Here is a 20,801-nt window from a genome sequence, read left to right on the forward strand (position 1 = left end):
GCTCTTCAAACAGACCTTTTCCGTTTAGGTGTAAAAATCTTCAAGATTGTTAACGTTGATGCTACAGAGCAGCCTTTGGGGAGATTTACTGGTGGGGTACTGTAGTCCTGCAGGGTTGTCGGCACCACCGGGAAGCACCATTTGCCTTAGACCAATTCTCATTATAAGTAGCTGGCTTACTGCGGCTCACATCAGCTTTGGCGTCCTCCAGCTGCAGTTCAGTTTTGCAATTGCAACACTGGCTCACCCATTCCTCTGGAGGTAGCGCGCTGCATTCACTTCCAGAAATACTACCCCGACTGCTGTTCCGGAAATGTTTGTTTCCGTTTGTGGGCATGCACTCTGTTATACTGTGTGGAAGACTATTGAATGTTTGCTGGTAGCCTGAGCACAGTTACATAAATGGGTAGCCATCTAATTAAGTATATGAAAAGGTAAATTATAGGGAAGCCCAGAAAGGTACCCTACCAGGAGCTTCAGTGTTTAATAGCTCAGCAACGTACACAGACTTCGTAATGGGGCCCACAGAACACAGGCATGAAACACTGGCTAGGATGACATTCCCATCGGAAGGGCTATCAGAAACAGGATACAGCACAGTGTGTGGGTTGTTTCTGTATTGAGGTCAAACAGTACCTTTGAATTAATTTAGTCTGTTCCCATTCAAACTGAAATCGGGTGTCTGCCTGGATATGGATTTGAAAGCAGAAACCAAAATAAGGGGACAGTGTTTCTAAGAGGAAAAGAGTCGGGTGTAGGGAATGGGGAGAAGAGCCAGCATGGTTCTTACTAGTTGCCCTCACACATCTCGAGGGATGTCATGCTTCATCATAGGGCAGTTGCTCCTCGTTGGGCCGGTGTTGCAATGCCTCTGAAGGGTCGCTTTTGCAGAGATCTTTTGAATTCTTGCCGTATGATGCATGTGAGGTAATGCTCATAGAGTGGTGAGTGAATATAACCAGCATTGGCAAAGCCAATAGGTCTCTCCTTTGGGACCTTATAAGTGTTTATCCAGCACAATATCCGTGGTGCAACAACATCAATTGTTGCATGACTAAACATTTATTAAGTCCCAAAGGAAATATCTATTAGCTATGCCAATGCTTGTGAACAGCTGGGTTAGTTCTGTCACGTCCCTTCCACTTCCACCCTCAGCAGGCATGGTACCCCAGAACTCACTTAGCAACCAACAGTACAATTACCAACACAATAAAGACTGTAAAAAACTTGACCGCCACTCACCTCGAGCCCCGGTCTGTGTTCCTGGCCCAGTGCAGCTGCAGAAGGGTGCACATGCTGTACGCAACAGCAGGAATTGCCCAAAATTAAGACCAAACCGGGAAGGGGGAGGCTTGCTAACCCGTAAAAAAGGAGGCCCCCCAACGCAAATAGAATCAGGAATACCCAGAACCTCTGTGCCGTCCGGACAAAGGAGCTGCCTTAGAGGAAAGGAGGCAGAGAGGGGCAGGAGCGCTGGAAACAAAAGGGTACGCTGCCGCTGGAGCGGCCGAAGAGGACAGTAAGCGCTTAAACAATTGTCCTGCTGAAAGTGCCACAGCCTCCTCTGATTTAGGGGAAAAGGAGGGAGTGAGGAGTGGGAGAATCAAGGATTAGCTGGGCGAGAGTCAGCAGTCTTCGATTTGTTGTCGAAACTGCCAAAATCACCACCTCGGCTATGTAATCTGTGCCGCTAAACCCAGAAATCTCACATCGCTTGTACCACCTTTGCCGCTCTCGTCCAGTGCCAACACGTGCTAAATAGGTTGCCATGGCGGGAGCGGAAGTGACGCGTACACTGCAGTCATTCAGGTGCATTGCCCCAACGTCTCCTCCACCCGGAAACAGTAACTGAAACCCCTTCCCACCAAGGGCGTGCAGCATAAAGCACACTCAGCTCCATGCCTTTTGCTTTTGCACTGTTTTGGGTATAAAATGGTTCAGATCACTGACACGTTACCCCACACAACTTCCACCACAGCATCACCCGTATCCCTTTTAATTATGGAAGTTTGCAGACATTAGCGTGCTTTCCCGGGCACCTTTCTTGTGCCAGGCTTACTCTTCAACGTTTTGATAAGACCCGCATGAGGACATCATAGCTCAGCTTAACTTTTCAAATATATTTAACATCAGATGACTTTCACTCACATTCAGTGCATTTTATTGAAATATAGCTACCCAAAACTTCGAGCAGCCTCCACAGTCCGTGACATAGAAAACAAGCGCTGAAAGACCAGCGCAGCTGTGAAAGTCCACATCTACAGCGTTTACCTTACGCGAGAGGGCAGCGGCGCCATCTGTTTCGAAAGCACGAGCGTGATAATTACAAACCGATGGCGCCGCTGCTCGCACCCGCAAGGGAAACTGTACACATGCACGAGTGCCAGTAGCCAACAGTGCAAAACCTACACCGGTTTAAAGAAAAGCCTGGATCGATTCCAAGAGAAGTTTCTTCAAAGCAGCGCTTGCATACTGCGTAGGCGAGACCTAAAATGACTAGAGAATATGTTTGTGTCAATTTAATAAGTGGATTCCTCTGTCAAGAATTAAAAAACAGAAGGTTGAGGCTGGTGAAGGGTTTTAATGGCCTTAAGTAGCTTGGTGTGGATATGCGTGGTGAAAGTTTAATATATTCATCGGGTCTACATGTTTCTTGCCCCTAGTGGACTCGGGAGGAGATACTTGGTGCTTCTTCAGGACTAGGAAAGGAAAGTAGGTGAGTAGAATTGTGTATGAGGCAACCTCCCAAAAATAGAGAAGTGCCGCCTTTTAGATCCTCATTCTAGTAATCTAATCTCCTAAAAGTTAGAGGCACTCTCCCTGGATCAAAAGGAGAGGGTGCTTTATCATCACTCAGGTTCTGGCGAAAGCTAAGTGTAGCGGCACCTACCTGTCTTCTCGTATGTCCATCACAGGCTCCTCTTAGCTTTAGCCAGCACCTCTGTTATGGAAGCAGTTCACAATAAATTACTCCAAATGTGTCATGTTTTCAAGCTAGTGGTCCAAACGGTGACTGTCTACTTAGTTGGTCTATCTTTGCAAGAATCCCAGAATTCTAGGATATTCCTCATACATGATTCATTGGGACGTTAAAAACACAAAATATGGAAGACCCACCAATGTCCTATAGACACATAATTCCGGCCTTTTGTTCCAAAGAAAACTTATCTATTGATAATGTAGCTGTGAATTAAAACTGGGCGAGAAAACAACTGACTTGACTGTGAAACAAGGTGACCTACCTTTACTCCAAGACAATAACAAACAAAGCTGTTTGACATGCAAGGTCAAGGCACAAGAGAATTAAGTCTCAGTTCCACTATAGCAAATCGTTTCAGGGTACATTGACCTCATAGATTACGCCTCTGCAAGAGAAGTTACTGACAAGCAAGCCCTATGTTTTTTTTTTTTTTGCCATGATGTCTTAGGACTTTCACATTAATTTTAGATTCATTTACCTATTCTTTTCTTGTATCCTACATCTCCAGCTTAAAGATCACTACAAGCGTAGGATTTGGAAAGGGTTCCGCACTTTTTCTTAGACTAAATACCTGAGGCTATGCAAGCAATTATTGGCAAATTATATTCTCATTCTTACCGGGTCAGATTCTAACAAGCAATCTGTGACCAGATGGATGCTATCCAGCAACACCCTATGTTATCAAAAAGCGTAATGGGTTTCCTTCTGGGAAATCAGGGCACTTTGCACATAGATGAAAACTACTATTGTTGCTTTATTTTGTCATGTCCCCTTTAGTGACTTTTAGAAGACCACAACCTCCAGGTTTGGTCATAAGTTTACCAGACACTACATTTTGGACTCTAACTCCAGGACAGACCTACAAGTGGTTGCTACCTTCTTGCAACTCTGGTTTGGTGGACTCATTCGTTGGTTCTGGGGGTTGCCTTTGTGTTGGGTTTCTGCCGGTTTTGGTTTGCAATGTGCTTAGTGCTCACTTTATTATTTTCCTCAAACGAAGTTGGTGTCATGGGCGTATGTGGTGGGGGCCCGCTTCAACCTGTGATTAAACTGTTGATTCATTTAGTGTCGGTATTTCTTGATTCAAGATTCACAAAAACTGGTAGTGGAAGCTGATTTATGAACTAAGAATACCACAGTCCTTGTAGGCAAGAAGCATTTCCTTTTATATTTGGTATCTGGTGTAATTGATGTAAAGTAATGATTTTGTTTATGAAATGCTGCTAATAAGTATCTGTTTTTTCTCTAGGGTCACACCAAGGCAATCGAGTGTTTGGCCGTGCATAAAAATGATGGAAGATCCACTGTCTACTCTGGCAGCCAGGATGGTCACATCAATATCCTTTTAAGAATTTCATTGTAGTCTGATATTAATAGTGATATGCAAGTAATTTTTAATTGCGTACTTTTATTTTGGATTGTTTGAAATATTTCCGTATAAATTATGAACTGTTTTAATGAGCTTTTACTAAATAGTAGTTGTTGTTTTTTGTATGCGTCTAGGTTTAAAATGTATATATTCTAGTTTTGGGAATAATAGTACACTGAGGGTCTCCATTCTAGACCATAATTTAGAAAGAAGCCCCCTTGACGAAGTAGGAAGCAGAAGCTCTTTCCCATGAATGAATGAATGAATGAAATTATTTATAGAGCGCACGATGGCCAAAACGGCTTCCTGGCGCTGAGAGCTCTAAGGAACAGAACAGGCAGGGCCAGGAGGTTTAGCGGGACTCTGGGGCTCTCTAGGCCATTTAAGGAAGAAGTAGCTCCAATTCAAAGCAGGCAAGAAAACCCCCATAGTACCAGCTCTGGTGCAGCACATATTCTTCTGTATGTCTTGGATCATTACATCCCGGTTGTTACCAAAACTCTAACTGTGGCATGCATAGAGCAGCCACCAAGTTTGATATTTCAGTGATAGTATTGCAGTACTCTAATGACCATGCTACAAATACAGATGTTACCCATTCTGAAACCTTTAAGTCTTGTACCGCCAAGCTTCTTAAAACAAGTAGTTGGCACATGCTTCACACTGGCTTCTAGGTAAACTGTTGAGGTATGGAGCTACTGACTAAAACCGGTTTATTTTTGTAAACTTTTTTTTGTGTTTAAATCTGATTTTATAGGTACAAACCACAGGAGGATACTTGTAAACCCAGTTGAGACCTAGGTGGATATTATGAAGCAAATAACAATGTCTTAATAGGTATTATTTCAAGGACAATTTCACTCTTTAAGGAGCATGCACATGAAAGTTGCAAGGGGAGGAAGACCGGGAGGCCAAACAAATACTTAGGCAACAAATGCAGTTTTTGGTGTATATTTGGACAGAAAGCAAAATAACAGCACTCAGTTACATTAAATGTTTGTGCAACCTGTGAATACTTGTGCACAACAGTGCTCGTGGAACATAGAGTGAGCGGCGCAAGTGACAAGTGAAGGGTTTTTATACAGCGGAAAAGTGCGCTAAAAAGAACAAATATAAACATTAAACTTTTAGTGGCTCCCATACATTAATCCATTTTGAAAGTAAAATTAATTTTAAGGGAACCATGAAAGTAGTGCCAAGAGTTACGCTGAAGTGTCGACGGCGTTTCAACCTGCTTTATTTCCTAGTCGTCATCAGGACCAGGTTACGCTATTTACAAGAGTGCTGTATAGAGATAGGGGGAGAATAAATAAACCCCAGTCATAAGTGGAACAACATAGTATTACTCAATGATAATGGTGAGAAAAAGAGTAGATGGGAAAGATATGTGAAATTCCAGTTCAGAGAAGAATACGCAGAGTCGAATTACCGTGGCACCGACCAGGTTCAAGGTTCAGCCCTGTGGGGCACGTAATAGTAGGGACGTCAATCAATCCGAGTACTTGTAAAGCACTCTACTTAACCGTGAGGGTCTCAAGGCGCTGAGGGGAGGGTGCCGCTACTGCTCGAAGAGCCAGGTCTTGAGGAGTCTTCTGAAAGCGTGTAGGTCGTCACATGGGGTAGTACCTGTGAGGTGAATGAAGGAACATGAAAAGGGGCCCTTTGAGGGTTGGCATATTAGGCACAGAGTACTGGTGTGGTATAAGGTGAGTCTAGAGACTCACCACGAAAGGCACAATAAATGGTGCTAATGGAGATTTTTGAAAAATAAGTTATCATATAGCGCTGGCTAGACCCGAAGGTATCAGAGCACTTTACATTCGGTTAGACAATGTTACAGAAAATAATAACAATTAACATTATGTCAAAAATAAGCAACACATTGAAAGAGGAAAGAAAGGCGAGAGAAGAAAGGAGCAAGGGGGACGCCGGAAGTGTGAAGGGGAGGATTAGGAAAGAGACAGCAGGAGAGACGAAGGGAAGTCTGCCCAAAGACCGACTGCGTAAGTGACGTCCGAGGAGGCAATCCACGGCCCGTCTCCCCTTTAGCTAAACAAGGTAGCTTCATCGGGCACCAGTCAAATAGCCAGGTCTCAACTGACGAGGGTAAGTTCACATAAGAAAGTCCAGTGGATAAACAGAGTGGGAACTAATGGCAAGGACGGGTGAGGGCAGGGGTCAATAGCTGGAAAGATGAGAAGAGTAGAGCAGTACGGGGTAGGGTGAAGGGGGGAGGAGGGAGATCAGGTCGAGAGACACAGGAGAGTTTGCCCAAGGACCGCCGAGTAGGTGATGGCCAAGGAGGGAATCCGTAGCCCATCTCCCCTTTAGCTCGCGAGGTAGATCCACCGGGCAACAGTCAAAATGGCTGGATCTCAGCTGTCGATGGAGAGTTCCGAGAGTCAATGACTGAGGTGACCATCTTGAGGTCAGGCAGGAGGGAATGAGTCCTTGATGTAAGAATTCTGAGGATCCACATCATTTTCTGTAATCCGGATGAAAGGGGGTGTAGACTAAGCGGAGGATCGCCATGATGAGCATAGTCAGGGGATAATCACCACCTAAATAGCCACTGTGAGCCACTCTCTCACCTAAGTTATTGATAGAGCAGCTGCCGGGTGGCGTTTTTGAGGCTGCTTCTTGTTCCTCCATGGTCGCTGAAATCTTAATGAGGGCTCCCCTTGTACCAGGTAAGTCTGTTCTCTTTTACTTTTATCTCTCAGGAAGAGACTGAATATTGGCTGCCCAGGTTCTCCCCCTCTGCGTTTATAGTCTGCTGGGAACCCGTACAAGGGTTATGATCACTGAGGTCTTACATCGCCTTCCCTTGTTTACAATCGCTGATGTGGTGAACCACTACTATTTTACCCTAAGTAAGTGGTTCGAACTGCCTTTCTTTCACTGCTTGGCCCAGATCCTTTAATTGCTTCTTCCCTCCATCCAGATAACGAGTAGGTAGACTTTGTAGATACTAGGTTGGTGCCAAAGACTGTAAAACGAAAAGTGGGGCGAGAATAGGGACATGACATCATTAATAGCGGAGAGACTCGGTTTGGGTAAAATTGTAAAGCACTGGCTCAAAAAAAGTGTCCGAAAGTGATTTGGGTCAAGGGGTTCTTGGTAGGTTTTTTTAAGAAAGGGATGACCTGGCCAGTTTTTAGGAAGTCTGGTAAGGATCCTTGAGCTAATGAAGCATTAATTGTCTTAGTTCAGATGGTGATGACCGTATGATTGATTGTAGACTAACATTTTGAAGGGAGAGGATCATTGTAATGGCTGTTCACTTTTATGGTCCATAAGGTTTTGGCAATGTCTTTATGGTCGTATAACTTGAAGGTTGACCAGTGTGCATTTTTTTGGTGCATTGATTGTGCAGGTTGAAATGGCTGTTCGTCAAGTGTGCTCGTATTAGGTTTGAGGGACTGAGAGGCATTCTTCTGCCCAGGTTCAGTTGATGTCCATACTGCAGAAGGAATCCAGAGGCATGAGAGTGCTCCTTATTGTTAACGTTTAAAAGAATTGAGAGAAATTCACATTTGATTGAAGAGGTGAAAAGCCACTATTTTAAGGTGTTACATTTTGATGTGGTCTTCTGAGCAGAGTCCAGATTCTAAAGTTTGAGCCTTTGCTATTTTACATGTGTGCTGTTTAGCTGTGCATTCCGTTTTTAGAAATGCCTAATGTGCTGTTAATGTTTGCAAAATCAAAATGCTTTATAGTGTTCTGGGTAGCAGAACAATCTGTTTCGAAATCCACATATTATTCCTTAATCACCTATCCTTACATTATTGGGACTCTGAGACTGGAGAAAATGATACTTTTGCTGGGAAAGGCCATACAAACATGGTTTGTGGTATGGCTGTGGACGAGGCTTCTGAACTTGTTACTTGCAGCATGGATGACACTGTTCGCTACACTGATCTGTCAAAGAAGGAATATAGGTTAGTAAATGTTTTACATTTTTTAAAATGTGATATTACACCCATAACCTATGCCAGGAATCGGGGAATAATTATTGAAACCAAACTGGACATGACCAAACAAGGCAACTAAGCCGCTGCATTCTGCTTCCATACTCTGAAGATTCTGAGGAAGATCTTAAAATGGCTCCCAAGTGACATTAGAAAAACTGGCACTCATGCCGTAGTCACCAGCAAGTTGGATTATGGGAATTCCCTCTACTCTGGGATCACCAAGCAACTCTCTAGGAGACTGCAAACCATCCAGAATGCTGCAGCTAGATTCACACTCAACCTCCACACGGATCTCTCGTCATGCCACACCTTGGGGAACTCCACTGACTCAATATACATTAATATGCTCACATCAGACTCCTCTGACATGCACACATTCAAGGCACTACACAACTCCACCTACCTGAACAGTTGCATCTCGTCCTGACAACCACGCAGACACCACAGTTCAGTAGGAGAACCTACTCTCCTAAATCCCACACATACCCATAACCAGATCAGGAGGACCGAGCATTGTCTTACATCGCTCCTAAAGTATGAACTGGCCTACCTCTTCACCTCGGAGCCTCCTCCTCTCGTATTGAATTTCACCAGCAGCAGAAGACCTGGCTTTTCAATCTATCCTAGATTGAGTTGGGGACACACACACCTGCTCGGCACACGAATACCCTCTCTGGTGATAGTGCACTTTACCCATACATATAACATACCTTAAGTGCAGGATGCAAAAAGAATAATTCTGAGAACCAATAAGAAGCGTGAATTGTGTCTTCATCTATAATGTTTATAACAATGCTAATTGTCACTCTCTGCATTCTAGCCTTCTTTCTGCTTTTCTGACATAACATGCATTACTCTGTTTCACAAGATGCCACGCTGCTTAGCCTCTACTAGGACGTGGCATGAATACAATTGTTGCTCCAGGGAGTACAATTTCAACATGCCGTGCATCTCCCCTTTCTGTTCAATGTGGCAAATCTATCCTTCTCCTCATAAATATGTCTCTTTAACTATGTCCTTGTTACATTCCCTCAGAGCAGGGCGTTGAATAAAGCTGCTGTGGCCTTCCACAGAGGGCCTCAAGCTGTGTATACCACATCCACTGTTGTGTAGTGCCTACTAATCCGTAGGTTCTGCACATTTGTTGGACAACATAAACTAAGGGCTTGGTGTCTAAACTGATTCTCGACAGCCCCGCAGGATAGGTTGGCCTAGAGATCAGCTAGCTCACAGTGCCACCCATAAGTCCCTCTCCCCCACCCTTTCCAAGGAGAGAATGGTTTCTGGTAACCACTGAACATGACAAGCCTGACCCCTCAGGGATTGTGGAAACACTACAGAACCTTTCACTCAGTCACTCATGCTCACTTATTCTCAGAGAAGTATACAGAGAATACACAGTGGGACATTTTAAATATGTTTATCAAACCAATGTTATTCTTGTATACAATAAGTGTTCTGCAATTATTAATAGACAGAAGTATATAAAAGTTACAAGTACCAAAAGCTTAAATAGTAGATGTAGTTTTACCATAGTGCTAAAACCGGGTATATATCCAGACATAAAAAACAAGGCAGTAATTGAGCATACTCCTACTATGCAAACCCTCCTCTAAGTGTACCTAGAGTGTGTGTATGTGTGGAGCCAAGAAACCTTCCCCCAAACCCCACACAAGGGACGATGGAACCCCATTACCTGATGGGTGAGAATGAAGGACCCAGTCCAAGTCCCCAACTTGACAACCCTCAGGAGATGTCAGACCGCTGCATGGTGAAGTCTCCGCATGCAGGGGCCCTCGTGTCCGCTGTAGTGCCTCCTCTGCTAATCTATTTTGGATGCTCAATATTTATAATCGAAAGCAGCCTTGCAATATATGTGTAGATAGCTCTGTCTCCCCGTTGATGAAGATAGGACAACACTTTTACCTAGTGCCTAAAGAGACCTAGTACATGTTTGAGGCATCCTGATAATGTTGTGCGAAGCTGGATGTGTAAATAAAATAGTTTGAGAGACTAATCCAACATTGTTCTACATACAAAGATGTGCAAAAGTTTGCAGCTTAAATTTTATTTTGAGGACAATGTACAAAATAAGCTGCTTCGCTGCATGGGCCTAACACAGGAATAGGACACCTCATCTCTATTCCAGAGTAATTCAATTTGTACCCCAGCATGCTATCACTACAGCAATCTAGATCACTAGATGCCAACATCACTCGCCTCAATGCTATCGAGATGAAAGATATTTGTCGAGTTGATACTGTTTGCAGTAAATAGAGGAAACGAGCATTGACAAACCCAGTAGGTCTCAATTTTGAGACCTATTGATCTTCCAATACCTCTTGTACATGCTGTTCAGCCTTTTTGATGCTGTACAGCAGGAACAAAAGTGGTAAAAAAGGTATAATGACCTGGCCATGGTGGCTGTGTCATTATGTAGACGCAAACCTGCACAGGCAGATCTGTCTTTTGCTTTTATTTACAAATGTGAGATGCATTGGTACATATGAAAAGGAAAAGCAGGGAAGCACTTATTTCTAAAGCACTAGGGCCATCAGCAATTACCTATGGGCTTTGCTAGTGCTTTTGTAATTCTGGTGGGTAATAAAAGAATAGGTGGTGCTAGCATGGGATAGAGTATGTTTACTTCGAGGCATTCGAATATGGAGGGTGGTGTTATGAGAATTGCTTTGTAATTCCCTTACCCCTCCTTATTTTAGATGCCACATAATGGACTAGCCATGAGGAACCAATGAGTCCATAAACTCACTGGAGTTTGAGTTAAGCCACGATTGGATAACGCATAATGGGTCATTAGGTGGTGTACGTTTGAGACTAGCCAGCATGCTTAGCCTGTGCAGAGGAAGACCTAGTTATAGAAGAAAACTAGAACTACAGATCAAACAATGAATTTTGAGAATGTGATCAATAATGTCACAGCATGTGAGTGGTGGTCCTGACATAAAAGCACGCTCATGACTGAAGGGCTCGGAGTTGGAGATGCCTGAGATGAGGTGCATGGACTTTGCCCCCGAATTAAATAATGCACTGTGCTACAGGAAGGCCTCAAGGAAAAGAGCTCATTATGTAAATTTGGAGTAAGACAGCAAAATAAGTAACACTGAGGTTTAGACATCAGCGAGCACAGTGTGACTAGTTAGCATGTTGAATAACTGCCTGCGTCCAGAAGTAAGACCGCACATTATAGGTCTTGAGTAATGGCACATGGGCTTGGGAGTAAAAGTGCATTATATAGCAGGGAAGCTTGGGGGTAAGAGCATTCTGTAGCACAGGAGCTCAGGAGTAAGGCACATTATATCTTACAGATTTGAGAAGTTAGAGCGCATTATTTGTAAATGGAGTCTCAAGAGTAAGATCACAATTTGTCACCCATGGAGGCTCAAGGGGTAACCAGCAAAGATCTCTGCAGAGAAAGGCTCGATAATGAATATCCTTGCCTGATTAGGAACAAGTGAGGTGGTTTCAGTAATAGAATCACAAAGTTTTGTGGATGACCATCCAAACTAACTGTATAAGAGATCACGCATGGAGCGCACCTTAATTGCCAATGAAACCTAGCATTCGGCAACAGCAAACTATAGCTTTGCCCATCCACTGAGCCAGGTTCTTACTCTGGACACAAAGACAGTTTATGTTCTTCAGCGTTACCCTTCATTTTTTTCAGCATTTTGTGGCTGCCGAAGAAGTGACTGCCACTTCCGGAGTAATTTATCAAACCGGTTTAGCATTACACCTTCATACTGTTAGCTCAATGATAGAAAAGGCATTTGAGGCCCATGATGATAAATCGATTACACGGTGAAGTCCAGCGAGGGTGGTGGGATCACCGTGCAGGAATCCTAATTCCACTGTTATGAATCTCTTCACGTTTCTTTCAGGGTGAAGGCTTTGTTCTCACAATGTCCACTTCTCCTGTCTGAGATCTGATAAAGACTACTAGCCACAGATTCCTTCACGTAGAATTATCCCCAGGCATGAGACTGGACCCAGAAACTTTTTGCCCAGCATCCCTGCGTGTCCGGGGGGGGCACACGGCATCACGCGGCTCCGCCCAGGCATCGCCCGCGTACGTGACGTTAGCGAGGTCACATAAGTCCCACACTGGTGCGCCTACGTCAGTTTGTTTTCCCTTTCTGCATGCAATGCGGATCCGGTCTCTGTTCGTGCCTGTTTGAAGCCCCTTTTTCTTTCCTCATTGTGATATATTTTAGTGGAACAGTTTGCTAATGCCTTCGGGCTTCAAGACTTGCACGTCGTGTGGGTGTCTTATGCCGGCGAAGGACCCTCACCTCATTTGCATGTGGTGTTTAGGGGAAGATCATGGCACTACTGAAGCCAAAGCCGCAGCATGAGCGCCGGATGAAACTGCTCTCGGTGCGTCTTTCAAGGTCCGCTTTATCCCCTTGATCAGCCTCGGCAGACTGTTTCAGTCATCGGTGTCCTCATCCCTCTCTGATGTTGCGAGAGCGTCGCTCACCGGTGGGTAAGTGTCGCAGCTTGTCCCCGGAGGCTGGTGTTCGGCCTTCCGGTGGCGTGGGCTCACCGCGGGTGATGCGGCCCGCACGCCGTCCTCCTGTCCACGGTTGCCAGTGAAAGGGCGTCGAGAGTCCAGATGGCGACATATGCGACGGCATTGCAGGCCTCGCTTGCGTCTTCTCATCCTCCTTCCCCTCTTGGGGCATCAGCGGATCCCTTGCATTGGGCGGTGCCCTCCACGGCGGCTCCGACCCCCGGCACTGACTGGCTCGACTCTAGGCTTGGAGGATGTGGTGCTGTTGGGGTGTGGCCCTTTGGGGGTCCCTCCTTCGGACCACGGCGCCTCTGCCTCGCCGCAAACTCCTGCGGGAGTCCCTGTGGTGTCGCGGGAGGTCGCCGGGGCTCGGGTCACATCCCTGAGCCCCGCTCGCCCCTCTGGACAGGCGGCGGCCTTGTCCACGGCTGAGCTGGCACTGCCACGGCGCTGGCACCTGCTGGACCGGGCGGCGCCACAGGGGTCGGTGGACCCCCTCATACTGCTCTGGGTCGAGGCTGGACGGGGACCCCTCGTCCTCCTCCGGGCCCCTCTTGTCTCTCCACGCAGGCGGCTGCCTCGTCATAGGTTGAATCGACCCTGGCGGCGCCGCATGGGTTGGCGGGCCACCTCTGTCACATTCTGAGCAGAGGCTGGCGGGGGGCTTAGTGTCACTCCCTTGGTCCCTCTCGGTCCCTGGCGCGGTGTGACTTGGAGGAGCCCTATCTGTCTTTTTTGGCGCTTGATGGTGACGTCCTGCCTCGGGCCTGATAGGCGCCGAGTTGTGGATTAGTCTTAGGACGCTCCCTCTTCTCTGGAGGTTGGATGCATACTGGGGTCATCCTCCCCGGAGACAGGCCGCAACGCGGTGGCTTTTTCACTGGCGTCATTGAAGGGAGGCTTCCCGCCATTCTCGAGGTCAAGGTGTTTGCCAGAGGAGCAACAGTTCCCCCCACTCTTCTGTTCCTTCTAACTTCCAGGTCTGGGCTTTGCCTGCCCCGCTCGGCTTCAGTTACGGCCACCTTAGTTTACAGCCGTCTCCCATGGAGGAGCTGCTTTCTCCACCGCGAGGCTCTACGTAGCCGGGTGCGGCCTTCGCTCACTCAGTGTTCACGGCTGTGGGCATTCTGCGCATGGTTGACTCAGTTGCTCATTTCCCGGCGAACCATCTTTTGGAGGTTCTCCACCAGGGGTCTGCTGGGAGGGAGCTCTTGCTTCCTTTTGAGGTCTCGCTCCTTTCTTCCCTGATGGGGGCTTGGAGGCGTCCCGCCTCAGGGGATATGGTGCCTCAACACCTTCTGCACCGGCACCTTCTGACGCCTCGTGACCCGGCGTCTTTCCCTCCACCCCTCTGCCTCCAGTCCAATTTTGTGGACTGCTTTTCCCTCCTTGCCACCACTGCTGTCTCCACCGTTCCGGGATGCCCGCTGGCTGGACTCTTGGAGCCGCAACATGTTCGCCTCAACCAGTGCTGCCCTGCGGGCCCTTAACACCTTATGTGTGTTGGCTAGGGCCACCTCTTGTTTGTGGGACTCAACTGAGTCCTTGGGATCCGCCGCTTGACAAGAGACTGTTCTGGTGGACTTACAGCATCATGCGCTGGATGGCTGGGAGCTTTATTCTCTGCTCTGGACATCTCGGAGGTGCTGGGCCGGGCCATGGCTTCCTCAGTCACCCTCCCCCTTTCGGTACGGATTGTTCCCTGAAAATGTTCGGCAGCGGCTGATCGATCTTCCATTCAATGGCACCCTGTTATTCCATGCCCCGGCAGACTCCGCCATCCAGAGGTTCTTGGCAGGGCTCAGCCCTCCTCCTCCTCCTTATCCACCCCCACCTCCTTCCCCTCCTCAGTGACTGCATAGTTGATCTGGTTCTGGACCACCTTCTGGGCCCTTGCTGTGGGGTGTGTTTTGTGGCTACTTGAGTCCTCCTTGCTGGGACTGTGGCTTTGTTGGCTGCTGGACGGCCCTTTTGTTGACTGTGTTTTTGCTAGAGTTGTTTGCACAGACTTGGCCCTGAGATTAGGCCTTCTGTTTTTCTCTTGGGCTGTTTGATAAGCCTTCCGCTGGGGTTTTTTTCCTGTGGTTCTTTCGTTTTTTTCTCTGCTGCGAAAGTTTCTTCCAAAGAGGATTCCCATGTCTCGGGACTTAACATACCCTATGTGGAGTAGTGGCAGCTGTTGTATAGCTTGTTCTGTGCTGGGAGTTGTGGTTGCCTCCGGCCTCTGCTCTCCGTGGCGTTTATGTAAGTTGCAAATCCCTTATTGCTGGATTGGGATGCCTTGGTGGCGCCCCAGGGTGTCCTTCTCCAGGGCTGCTGCGCTGTTAGCCAGGTCTGACCTGTGGCCTGGCGTCGTGGTTCTGCTTTGTTTTGGGCCATGTGTCCGGGCCCTTCTCTGGGGTGTGTCCGGGCCCTTCTCTGGGGTGTGTCCGGGCCCTTCTCTGGGGTGTGTCCGGGCCCTTCTTCGCCCTTCTGTTCTCTATCATGGGGGCTGAGATGGTTTTTGTGTTCCTCCCTCTCTCAGGTGTAGCCTGCCCGGTGTTCCTAGGTACCTTGGGCTACTTTTTTGCTTCCGGCTGCTCCCGCTGTCATCGCCATTCTGTCTGATATTTTGACTTCTGGCTGTGGTGGGCTCCGTTGCCCTCTTCGCGGGGTGTGTTCCTAGTGAGGGGGAGGCTTGCCCTCTTTTTCCCTCGTCTACTTGGAGCATCTAGGTTGATCTTCCTCTTCCTTGACCTGGCCTTGGATGGAGGTTTTGTTGCCGTGTGGGGGCGTGGGGTGCTTCGGCTTCCCTTTGCCCTGCCCTTGTTTCTTCTGTTGAGTTGAATGGGCTTCCTTCTTATTTTCTTCTTCCCACACCCCTCTTGGGGTCGGTGGTGTTCTTCTTGTAGGGTTCTCTAGGGAGAAGGCCTAACATTGTCCACTTTTCAGTGGTACCGTCTCGCTGGGTATGGGGCTAAAAGCACCGGTCAAAATGAAACCTTTTGGCTCCAACTGGCACAGACTGGTTTCACTTTTAATCAGTGTGACATCCGCATGCTGCATATCCTGCTAATTTGAAGAAAAAACATATTTTCTACGCTTTAGAAAAACTCCCCTCTCATCTCAACATAATTGTTGTAAAAAGATGATCCTTCTGATGCTTGCACTAAAAGGATTTCCTATAGCACTACAGTAGTCGAACTATTCATGTCCACTGCATTATGTAGTACTGTGGTGGACATGAATGTTTCGTCCACTCCAGTTAAGCGATTTAAAGGTATATGGGCTTACTGAGCAGTGTTTGTTTCAAAGCCTCAATATCTTTCTTATAGGTTATATTTTATTTAGTAAAAATAGGGATAGACGTGTGCATTCAAGCAACAGCCTTAAATCAATAGCAGCTCTATTACATGGTAATCTGAGTGATAAAATGAAGGCACTTCAAATGCGTTTACAAATAAGTGTGTAGTGTCTGCATTTCGTTGAATGCCATTAAAGATCCTTCATAGATAAACCTGTGCTTCCAAATCAACAAATTACCTGCTGATCCTTTTTAATAGTGGGTTCACGGATCTGCAAAATAGGTTTTTGAGTCCAACACATTTTCTTAAGGGGCAATGAAATATCAATTTGTACTTTTTGCCTTATTCAGAATTTGATTAATTCCTACACGTTTCATTAAAGTTACATCAAATGTGCTTTTGCTAGTCGGCGAATAGCTTACTATTTTATCTTGCTTAATTTTATTGCTAGCTTAGTTTTCTCTGATAGCGAGTACAAACCTGCTGACATTTTTTTCCATCGTATTTTTCTCATTTTTCTTTGAATTCCGTCAGGGTCAAATGATAACAATCATAATCTCAATCAGATTAACCCCACATGGATCCATTTGTAACTTGATCTTTTTGCATGTTTACACTTTCCAGAGCTTTGATACAGCTCTTGCGTATTAATTTAAGTATTAAATCTATATAACTATATATATTATGTGAGGCCTGATGAAGTCCTCTATTGTTCCTACTCTAGTGGCTGAAATGTAATGACGTTCATTAGCCCATGTGAAAAGATCGTTGTCTACACTCAGTATTCAGATACAGTCCTGGCCAGATCTAGTAATAGACGGTCACTTATATACAATGCATGAAGGGTTTCTAGTTCTTTCACTCTGAAGTAAATGTGTTTGGAGTTTATATATTTATGACTAGACTAATATATTTTTCCTAACACAATAAGAAAAATTACTAACGCATCTGTGCTTTGAAACCAATTGGACAGTACAGCGCTTCGCAAGCCAATGTGTGACATCTATTTTGAACATGTGGCTACAGTTTGTAGCAATGTATGTTGACAATCTTATCAATGTTGCCCATATTGGTGTTCAAAGTATTTCAAATGTGCTAATGCCTCCTATTCCTTTCTTTGTTTTTCTGCAGACCATTCGAACACTGCTGTGAACCATAACAATGCCCTTTTAAAATGATGTGTTATTTGACATATTACATAATGTTACATTAGCACAAAAAGTAAATCTTAAGCTTGAAGGCAAATACGTTTGTACCTTTCTTGTTTCTTTCAGTGTCCAGGGTACCACAAAATTGGATGTTCAGCCAAAAACCTTAGCAGTTGGTCCCAATGGTTATACTGTAGTGCTGTGCACTGGGCAGGTAGGAGTCCTTTGCATTTCTTTTTTTTATAACCCACACGTATATTGTGGTCTGAGATCAAGCAGATTTATTTGTTCTTGATGATTACGCTTGTGCACAGTTTTTTAAAATGTACCTGCCAAGGTGAGAAGAGTGTTGTTTTAAATTTCACTGTCCCATCTTTACCTACTTCAATTCACCTGCACTGTCAAGATTCTGCATGTAGTATATGTTTAAGATGGAAAAACCATAAACCCTGTTTTTTCATTATTCTTCTTCAAAGCATTCTTGCAGGCATCATTTTAAAAATGTGGTAGTGAAATTCTAGTTTGTCACATCAGCAAAACCTTCTGAAAAAATTATAAATGTGAGCTTACTTTAATGGTAATATACTGAGATTGTAACATCCAGGGACTGTATTCCACAAAAGTTCCCCGGAGTTGCAACGGGCATTTGCGCCAACTTTGTGTGCCCCAGGGCACTTTGGTTTTACAGAAGGGGCTGCAGATGCTTGTGCAGGCCCTTCTGTAATACCGATAGCGCTGGCGCACATAAAGCGCCACAGCTATCTTCAAGGGGTGTTCCCTCGTTTGCATGGGTGCGTGGCCCATGCGCAAATATGGGAATCCCTTTGCGCCTCCATCACAGACAAAGAAGCTCTCAGGTGGTACATTTGCAGTGCGCATCCCTAAAAGATGGCGCACTGTCAGTGCTCCCTTTGAGAGCAGCCCCCTGTAGGGAATGAAAGGGGGTCCTATCCCCTTGAAGGCGGGTGCAGTCGCTGATTGCATCTGCCTGCAAGAGGATCTCTAAACCCCTTTTAAAGTGCATGCGGGTTTCCGTCTGCACTGTGAAAACACAGTGGCTTAAAAGCCGCTGCTCTGTAGGGGCAGTGCAAGTTTGCGGCTGCCCTGGGGGGAGCGCGTTTACCATAGTGCAGCACATTTTCCTCCATTGCGCTGGCCGTACCGTTTAGGAGGTGTGCCCAGCGCTGTGTAGGAAAATGAGCCGCATGGGTAATGCAGCCCCTGGTTGTAAAACTGGCCCCTCTGTCTTGGGTTAAATCAAAAATAACAATGACTAGAAGCAAAGATAGAGAATAGGCCTTAGACCTAAATTTCTATAACACTTTTGAAAAGAAAAATGGTATAATTTTTTATATAAAACAGGGAAGTTCCTGCACCCCCTTCACTTTCTTAAAAGTTAGCTCATTCTTCTCAAATTTATACCCAAATGTATTAAAAATATCCTATGCTGTATTGCACGAGTGGGGAAAAATAACTACAGGGCTATATTTACTAAGCGTTGTCATTCATGTCATTGGTCATGCTTGCACTGAAAATACTAAACAAGATCTAGCCTTTCCTTGAAGTGGCCTGTTGATTGCGATCCCAGACCCAACCCTTGTGGGATCGCAGTTCCTAGATTTGCAATTATTAATCCACTCCTGCTATTTTCCCCAACTGAGATTTGGAAGGTAATATGTACTGTAATGTATTAAGTAAATTCAAGACGTCCAGGATTCGTTGCAGAAAGCTCCAAAATCTGCATGTAATTTATAATTTTCATTAGGAAAACTCAAAATTGAATGCATTTACTGTACCCAGTAAATACATCATACCAACCAATATTTGGCCTATTCGAAATCAGGGCTTTAGCGTTGTACAACAGTGAGCCAGTGGTGTGGTACCTGTGTTTTATACTTTGAAAAAAAAATTATATATATATATGTGTGTGTGTGTGTGTGTGTATATATATATATATATATATATATATATATATATATATATATATATATATATATATTTTTTTTTAATTGCCATTTATCATATACATATTTGTGTTAATGTGTTTAGATACTTGTATGAATTCAATATAACTTGTATTTCCATCAAGAAACCTTGCAATATCATTGAGCCCGCATGTCCATCTGGTTATATCAGATATGCACTGTTTAAAATTAAATCAATTCAGAAACTACAAACTGCTGTTTCGGGGATAGTGTCTCTGGGGTGTATATGTTAACGGGGGAGGTTCTCCAGGGCTGTTGCTGCAGCGGGGGGAGCAGATCCTCCCCCTTCTCCCCCTCCCCCCATCCATCCACCAGCTTTTGATTTCCCCCATCTTGCAGGAGGGGTGAGTGATTCAAGGTGTCCTTCCATATTGTGCTCCTGTCAACAGCGAACGAGTTGCTCCACACCTCCAGGTCTCATCGGTGGAATGCCCCAAGGGCTGAATTTTCTAGTTCAGTCTTCCTGTAAGATCCCCAGCTTGGCTTGAGGTATCCAAGGGGTGTTCACACTAGTCTACCACTTCCGACCACAAATCTGCTATCGGTCTTACGTGCACTCCCCGGACTCCTCTCTTTGTAGTGCTCTCTCCTCCGCATGAGCCTACAAGGTGACATTCCTAACCCAAGCCCCAACTCTAGGCCGCACCTGAGATTTCCATGCCATTGCTATGCGCTTTTTGGCCACTGTTAGAAATGGGGACTCCAGTAGGGAAGGGTTTGCACCTTTGTCCAAGTAGGGACCCTTCTACCTAGTCAGGGTAAGGGGTAAACACTATTCAAATAACCCCTGCTCACTCACTTGGTAGCATGGCACGAGCAGACAGGCTTATCTCAGAGGCAGTGTGTAAAGCATTTGTGAACACATACAGTAATACAGTGAAAACACTACAAATTGACACCACACCAGTTTAGAAAAAAAATAAGTATTCTTTATTTAAACCAAAATGACAATAAATCTCCACAATACAGTACTAAAAATATGATTCTTAAAAGGTAGAAACCGTTCTGTCCCAAGAAAACGTTGGTTGCAACATTTTCACACAAAGCACCTTGGATGTGTCGAAAAATACAAGCAGAAAGGGTTGCAAGTCGGTTCCTTAAACTCAGGGAAGCTGATGCATCTGTTCCTTGCTCCGGGGAGGTGATGCATCTGTTCCTTACTGGAGAGGAGGTGAAGCATTGGTTTCTTACTGAGTGGGGGAGGTGATGTATCGGTCTCTTACTGCGTCCCCCAACGATGCAACAGACTTCACACTTCGATGCACAGCATGACAATCTGGTTTGATGCGATGCGTGAAGACCCGGGATGCGCTGCGTCCCCCTCAATGCATTAGTTCTTCCACAACAGTCCCTGCGTCCGAATCGGTGCGGTGATATCGGACGTCTGAGATCGCAACTCAGGATTCATCGCAGGGCAGACACTTCAGCCGCATGCAGGCGCTGTGATTTTGCGTCTGTGAAGCGTTGGAAAATTCTTCTCACACCACTGCGAATTCGTCGGAAACGGGCAATACATTTATTTCACAGTTC

The 20,801-nt window shown here is 45.6% G+C and overlaps 1 protein-coding gene across 1 annotated transcript in view; it reads left to right on the top strand.

Moving 5' to 3' along the window:
• The window catches only part of WDR1 (WD repeat domain 1), a 277,783-nt gene that overhangs the window by 137,515 nt on the left and 119,467 nt on the right, over positions 1–20,801 (top strand). The window contains exons 9-11 of the mRNA XM_086964091.1: positions 4,230–4,317; positions 8,134–8,290; positions 17,413–17,500. Of these exons, the coding sequence (XP_086820217.1) occupies positions 4,230–4,317; positions 8,134–8,290; positions 17,413–17,500 (333 nt within the window). The remainder of the gene's footprint in view (positions 1–4,229; positions 4,318–8,133; positions 8,291–17,412; positions 17,501–20,801) is intronic.

This window comes from Lissotriton vulgaris, chromosome 3_2 (genome assembly GCF_964263255.1).
Source record: "Lissotriton vulgaris chromosome 3_2, aLisVul1.2, whole genome shotgun sequence".
NCBI classification, from domain to species: domain Eukaryota; kingdom Metazoa; phylum Chordata; class Amphibia; order Caudata; family Salamandridae; genus Lissotriton; species Lissotriton vulgaris.